The sequence below is a fragment of the Phaethon aethereus genome, assembly GCF_964289735.1.
Source record: "Phaethon aethereus genome assembly, chromosome: 16".
Classification (NCBI taxonomy): Eukaryota; Metazoa; Chordata; class Aves; order Phaethontiformes; family Phaethontidae; genus Phaethon; species Phaethon aethereus.
This window is the reverse complement of record NC_138592.1, coordinates 17,595,585-17,602,363: the sequence shown is the minus strand read 5'-3', so window position 1 is coordinate 17,602,363 and position 6,779 is coordinate 17,595,585. Positions and strand designations below refer to the sequence as shown.

At 63.3% G+C, this 6,779-nt stretch overlaps 1 protein-coding gene across 1 annotated transcript; it reads right to left on the bottom strand.

The window, feature by feature from the left end:
• Nucleotides 1-2,091, bottom strand: TLDC2 (TBC/LysM-associated domain containing 2; the record flags this gene model as incomplete). Its single annotated transcript, XM_082007201.1, has 5 exons — nucleotides 1-136; nucleotides 561-634; nucleotides 1,134-1,229; nucleotides 1,397-1,549; nucleotides 1,906-2,091. 5 exons carry the CDS (start codon nucleotides 2,089-2,091, stop codon nucleotides 1-3), a joined length of 645 nt encoding a protein of 214 aa, XP_081863327.1.
• Between the last annotated feature and the right edge of the window lie 4,688 nt (nucleotides 2,092-6,779).

Here is a 6,779-nt window from a genome sequence, read left to right as displayed (position 1 = left end):
TCAGGCCAGGCCCCACACTTCCAGGTCCTGGACACAGAACTCCTCCCGGGGCGAGAGGGTCTCGTTGTCGAAGGTCTCGCAGCGGTGGCTGCCCCCGTGGTGCAGGTCTCCGTCCAGCCACAGCCCAAATCTACCGCTGCGAAGGTGCCAACGGCCTGGTCGGCTGCGGGTCCCCTCTCCTGCATGTTCCGTGCTGGGAGACCTCCCCGGCCACCGCCCGGGGGACCAGCCACCTCCCTGGGTGCCACCCCACTCCCAGGAGTCCCGCTGAGGATGCCAGGTACAAAGGATGGGCAAAATGGGGATGAGACATGAGAAGCAGCCACCCTGGCACTGCCACCCTGCCTGCAGGCAGGGTGCAGGCAGGCCTGTTGGCAGCAGGGTCAGGGGGGTGAAATGACCCATGCTGCTGGACAACCTCCACCGCTGTTTTTGGCTTCAAACCACCAGCGCGTGCCTGGACCTGGCTCCACAAGGCAGCGGGGGCTCAGATCGTGGCCCCAGTGGCCATCAGGGCTGGGGACCTTGTGGGCTCCCAAAGCTACCAGCACGGCTCCTACCTGCCCCCACCAACCATCAGCAGGTCCACATCCCCTTTCATGAAGAAATTGTTCCTGCCCGTCCACCTGAACACCTGCGTGGGGGCAGCAGTTGGCTGAGGCAGCAGCTGGGGCACAGCATCCCCATCCCCATCCTTGTCACCGTCCTGCGAGGGACAGCTGGGGGCTGCCAAGAAAAGCTGGCTCTGCCCATCCCTGCCGTGTCCTGCTTCTCCAGAGGAAGACCTGGCCAAGCCTGTGGGCGCTGTCTTGGTGCTGGCCTGTCCCCATCAGCCGCCCCAGGGGCCCAGTGATGCCCAGCTGGGTAGAGTCCCCTTCCCCGAGCCCCCTCCTTGCATGGCTGGCTGGGATTTGCCTTCTCCCCCCAGCCCTGGACAAGCTTGTGGGGCTACAGGTGGCAGGGACCACAGGCAGGGCTCCCCGGCTGCATCACCCACGTGTGGCCAAGTGTGGTCATGTCACCCCACACCCCTCCCCAGCACCTTGGGGACCCCCTGGTGTGGCCAGGTCCCAGGGGCATCGCCAGTCCCCACACCCTGTGGCACCCCGCAGCTGGCAGCCTGCGGCCCCCACCTTCAGCTCCGGGGAGAAGGAGAAGAGGAAGGTCTCCCCTGACCCGTAGAAGCCATTGCTACAGCGAATGGTGGTGGCAGAGAAGGCACCGAAGACCTGGGGGGGAACAGAGAGGGGGGTGTACCATACCATGGGGCTCCCCAATGCCAAACACATCCCCCATCCTGCCGGCAGCAGCAAAGAGGTGGCCAGGACCCAGGTGACAGCAGGTTGGCTGTCCCTGGTGCCACGGGGCAGCTGGGCTGAGGAGGGCCTGGCCATACCTGTGCCTCCGTGTCCCTGATGAGCAGCAGGGCCGGGGAGCCCGGCTGGCCCCCGCACCGGTACAGGGTTCGCAGGCTGAAGCCGTCCCGTCCAGTGCAGTACAGCAGGCGCCAGGGCTGCTGCGTCAGGCGGGGGGGCAGCTGGGGGCCCAGCTGGGGCAGAGCGGGCTCAGCCGGGGCTGGCAGGCTGCGTCTGAGCATCCTCCCAGGAGGTGTCCCCAAGCACCCTCCCCCTAAGCGTGCTCCTGTGGGGTCTCCTCAAGCTCCCAGCCCCCCCAGCAGCCTCCCAGGATGCTCCCCCCAAGAACCCTTCTGAGATATCTCCCCAAGCATCCTTCCCTGCCACCCCCCAAGAGGTGCTGCTGAGGGGGCTGTCCCTGGGGACAGGGGGATGTCACCATTCTGGCCTCACACTGGACCAGCTTCTGGCAGGACAGTGGTCGTGGCTGCATAGTTTGGGGGGTGAGCATGGGAGTGGGGTCCCTGTGCTGGTGGGAGGGTCCCCTCACCTCCTGGATCTCCCTGTCCCGCAGGATGCTGCTCGGCGTGCTCAGCACCAGCCTGCATGGCTCCTCCAGGGCCGGGGCTGCTGCCGGGGCTCCCTCCCAGCCCGGCTGCCCTTCTCCGGCTGGCTCCCCGCACCCCACCGGCAGCTCCTCGTCCTGGTCGCGCTGGGAGCAGGTGGAGGTGAGCATCCCTGCGGGCTCCGAGGGAGCAGCATCCCCGAACCCGCCCTGCATGGGATGTCTCCCACCCCCCATCCAGGGGCTGGGCGAAGGGGCCTAAAGGCCACAGGGATGGGCACTTAGCCTCCAGCCCAGCTCCCAGCTGCCCGCTGCTCCCAACAGCCCTGCTGTGCTACGCCATGCCATGCCCTGGCACCCTGCCAGGCCATGCCACTGCTGCACGTGGAAGTTCAAAGGTGTGGGGCCACCCAAGATGAGGAAGAGGAGGCAGGGGAGGTTTCCATGACCTCAGCCCAACTTCAGCCCCAGCAGAAGGGGCGAAGCCCTGCTGTGAGCTCCCATGGCCACGTGTGGGACAGGGATGTACCTTGGTCCCAGTGGCAGCTGGTGACAAGAGTCTGGGCCGGCCGCGTGCTCAGGGCGGCTGTGGGTGCAGCCCCTGCCCGAGGGCAGCAGTTCCCTGCCGCTGGTGGGAGACGCGCGGAAAACACCCTGAGGGGACGAGCAAGGGCAGCCCCAGACAGGCGGGAGATCTCCAGGGTGCCTGAATCCTCGGGGGCAGCGGGGCTAAAGGGGCCGGTCCCCAGTGCCCATCGCCCTTCGCACCTCCCCAGCCCCTTGCTCCCCGCCAGGGCAGCCCCTCTCTGTGCAGCCTGGCCGGTGCCTCCCGGCGCTGCCCTGGGGCTCATCCCCCGTGCCCACGTTGCCACGTGGGACCCCGCCACACTGGACCTACCAGGAGGTGGTAGCGGGCACGGAGCCCCCTCATTGCGGGCGTGCGGGTGCTGCCGGGGTGCTGGGAGCCGCGCTGCCAGGGCGACCTTGACACCGCCCCAGTTTAATGTTCACCCACGCTGGCCCCTCCCCGGCCACCCGGCGCGTCACACGGGTGGGTGGGGATGCTGGCAGCCTGCCCCAGCTTGTGGGGGTCCAGGACATGCCCCCCAGCAGAGTCAGGTCCTGTGTGGGAATGGGGCCGGTGGGCTGGCGTCCCCCTCCAGCCAGGTGCCGGGTGGCCGGTGGCCATCACCTCCTTCGCACCCCGACTGCGACTCTGGATCAGGCTCCGGATCACCAAGAGGGGAGCCCCGAGGCTGCGGGGGAGCCCTTGTTTTGGGACCAACAGGCACGTCATGCCTCTGTTGCTCTTTGCAACACGACTGTTGCAGTGGTTGTAGCAACTGCCAACACCTGCCCGGAGGACATGGTGGCACGTGTCCCTTGCTCTGGGAGAGACAGCCTGGGTTGACGTCCTGCAGTCGGGTGAGCTGGCGCTCCGGGGAGAGCCGGTGCTCAGCAGCTGCAGGGGTGAGCCCCTGGCCCAGGCATCCCCCTGCCGCAGGTGCCCCTGGAGAAGCTCCTGGAAAGCAGGGAGGGGTTGCGGTGTGGCGGTGTGTCCCCTTCCCACTGATGCCCCCCGAAACAGCCAGCACGGCCATGAGCCTGTGGGCCCAACCATAACAACACCCCATTTATGCCAATACAGGAGTTTCCGTGTGCCCTGCACGGTGGCATGACGGCCACAATGGCCTGTCCCAGGCCCTGGCCCCACTGCAGGCATTTTTGGAGTTGCTCCTCACCCCCATGGCAGGGCCCACTGCAGCCCCATTGGTCCTGGCTGTCCACTGGTGTGTGGGTCCAGGCCTCGGTGGCAGTGGCGGCCCCAGGTTTGGAAGCAGGGGTTGAGGGGTTCCTGGTGCCCAGCATGGGGCATTCTCCTGCAGAAACCCAGCATTCTCCTAGAGAAACTGGCGGCTCGTGGCTTAGACAGGTTCACTCTTCACGGAGTAAAGAACCGGCTGGATGGCCGAGCCCAGAGAGTAGTAGTGAATGGCGTTAATCCAGCTGGCAGCCGGTCACAAGCGGTGTTCCCCAGGGCTCAGTTTTGGGGTTGGTCTTGTTTAATATCTTTATTGATGATCTGGATGAGGGGATCGAGTGCTCCCTCAGTCAGTTTGCAGGTGACACCAGGTTGGGTGGGAGTGTTGATCTGCTGGAGGGTAGGAGGGCTCTGCAGAGGGATGTGGACAGGCTGGATCGATGGGCCAAGGTCAATTGTATGAGGTTTAACAAGGCCAAGTGCTGGGTCCTGCACTTGGGTCACAACAACCCCATGTAACGCTCCAGGCTTGGGAAGGAGTGGCTGGAGAGCTGCCCGATGGAAAAGGGCCTGGGGGTGCTGGTCGACAGCCGGCTGAACATGAGCCAGCAGTGTGCCCAGGTGGCCAAGAAGGCCAACAGCATCCTGGCCTGTATCAGCAATGGTGTGGCCAGCAGGAGCAGGGCAGGGATCGTGCCCCTGGACTCGGCACCGGTGAGGCCGCACCTCGAATCCTGTGTTCAGTTTTGGGCCCCTCACAACAAGAGGGATGTTGAGGTCCTGGAGTGTGCCCAGAGAAGGGCAACGGAGCTGGTGAGGGGTCTGGAGCACAAGTCTGATGAGGAGCGGCTGAGGGAACTGGGGTTGTTCAGTCTGGAGGAGGCTGAGGGGAGACCTTATCGCTCTCTACAACTACCTAAAAGGGGGTTGTGGTGACGTGAGTGTTGGTCTCTTCTCCCAAGTAACAAATGATAGGACGAGAGGAAATGGCCTCAAGTTTCGCCAGGGGAGGTTTAGATTGGATATTAGGTCAAGCATTGGAACAGGCTGCCCAGGGAGGTGGTGGTGTCACCATCACTGGAAGTGTTCAAAATACGTGTGGATGTGGCGCCTTGGGACATGGTTTAGGGGACATGGTGGCGTTGGGTTAATGGTTGGACTTCATGATCTTGAAGGTCCTTTCCAACCTTAATGAATCTGTGATGGCTGGCACTGGGCCCAGGTGGGCCAAGAGCTCCTGGTGTCCCCAAAAGCCTCCCCTGGGTCCCACCCACTGCTCGGGAGCTGGGACAGGGCACCCAGTCCCTGCCTGAGCTGCCGTAGGGTGGCCACCCTTGCCTCTGCTGCTGCCTTAACACCCATCCCTGCCCTTTGCATATGCCTGCCCACGCCTGTGCTTCTGTCCCTGCCCTGTTCCTCTTATCCCCGTCACTGCCCCTACCCTGCCCTCGCTCATGCCCTTTCCCCATTCCTGCCCCTGCCCTTCCCTTTTCCCTGTCCCTTCCCCTGCACTGGTCCTCGTCCCTGCCCCGGCCTCATCCCCTGCCCCTGCCCCTTGCTCTTCCTCGGACCCCAGTGCTCACACCGTTACCTCTTCTCAGGACCGCTGCCGAGTCCAACTTTGGGACCCGTGCCCATGGGAGACCAGATGGAGCCAGCCCCGGGGGGTGGTGGGTGGCCGGAGTGGCCTGTGTTCACTTTCAAGTCCCCTCATGACCCCTCCATGTGCCTCTCGGTGCCTCCCAGAGCCCCCACCCTCCCTCCCCCCCACAGCGCACACAAGAGGCGTTTAAAACTTGCAGAGTTTATTATGCTCCTCGACATGCCCCGCAGCCGGCAGCCGAGCGCAGCCCTGCCTGCGCGTGGCCCCGCCGCGGCACAGGGCTGCTGCGCGGCCCGGCCCCAGCGGCCGAGCGTGGGGGCCCGAGCTGGGGTCCACTTAACACCCCTCCACCAAAGCGCTAGTAGCAGTGCAGTAAGGCAAAAGATTTAATTGTCCAGAAAGAAAGAAGAGCCGTTTACAGAACCACCCGGGCACGTCTGTCTCTCAGCTGCTCTGTACCGGCTGGACAGACAGCGGCCGCCTGGGGTGAGCGAGGGGCTGGACAGAAGGGAGCCGTGGGGGGAACCAAGGGGTGGTGCTGTAACAGAGACCTCCGTGCCCAGCCACAAGGTACCACCGCTGTACTCACAAGAGGGCAACACAAGGAAGTACATATCCTGTAGCATTAAGTGGCTGTGGAACACCTGGAGCCCGACACCACAACAGTGGTGGCTGAGGCTCCTTCTGGATTTGGTTTGGTGCCCTAAAGGGGAGATTGACACCTCCTGGTCCCCAGCCCAGGCAGGCAGCTTGCTCCTTCCACAGCCAAGCTGCTGCCTCAAGCAACCGCAGCGGTGCAGCGTGAGCTCTGCCTTGCCAAGCTCTGTTACCCTACAGAAACAAGGAGTAGCGGGCGTCTACCTCCATGGTAGTGTTCCTTCTTCCGCGGCCCTGTTACGCCTCTGCGCAGCTCCTGACACGGAAGCGTCTGTGTTGCTTCAACGGGATACAGCAGTCACCTGGTACCCCCCCTGCTCCTGCTTCCACCCCAGACCCAGTTCTTACTGGTGTTTGAGCTCCAGGATTATTACCTGTAGCAGCAGCTTCAGCTCCTCCTTCCAACAAGTCATTCATCCTTGGTCACCATTTGTTTCACAAGCACCCACTGTGCCTGAGTACATGTGATTTTTCCAGATCCCACAACAGCAGGAGAACCAAGAAATGGCATCTGCATCCAGGGCTTAGGCACCAGGTACCCAGAGATTGCCTTGTGCCAAGCAGGAGCATTAATGGTCAAAGCAGTGAAGGGGAAGTTTCCAGGAGAAGCAAACATCTCCAAGAAGCAGTGATAGTAAAGTAAACAGTTGATGGTCTGGTCTGAGCTCTGTCTGGGCCAGAGGTTCAGCCCTGGTTTTAGCTCAGACACTTTCTCCAGTTCCTGCTGGACTGCCTGGAGTCGATGGCTGAGGTCGCAGTGAAAAGCACAGCTGAGGGAAGAAGGGAGATGCTCCAGTGGAGGCACTGCAGCTCCTACTTGTAGCTCACAGTCTTTGC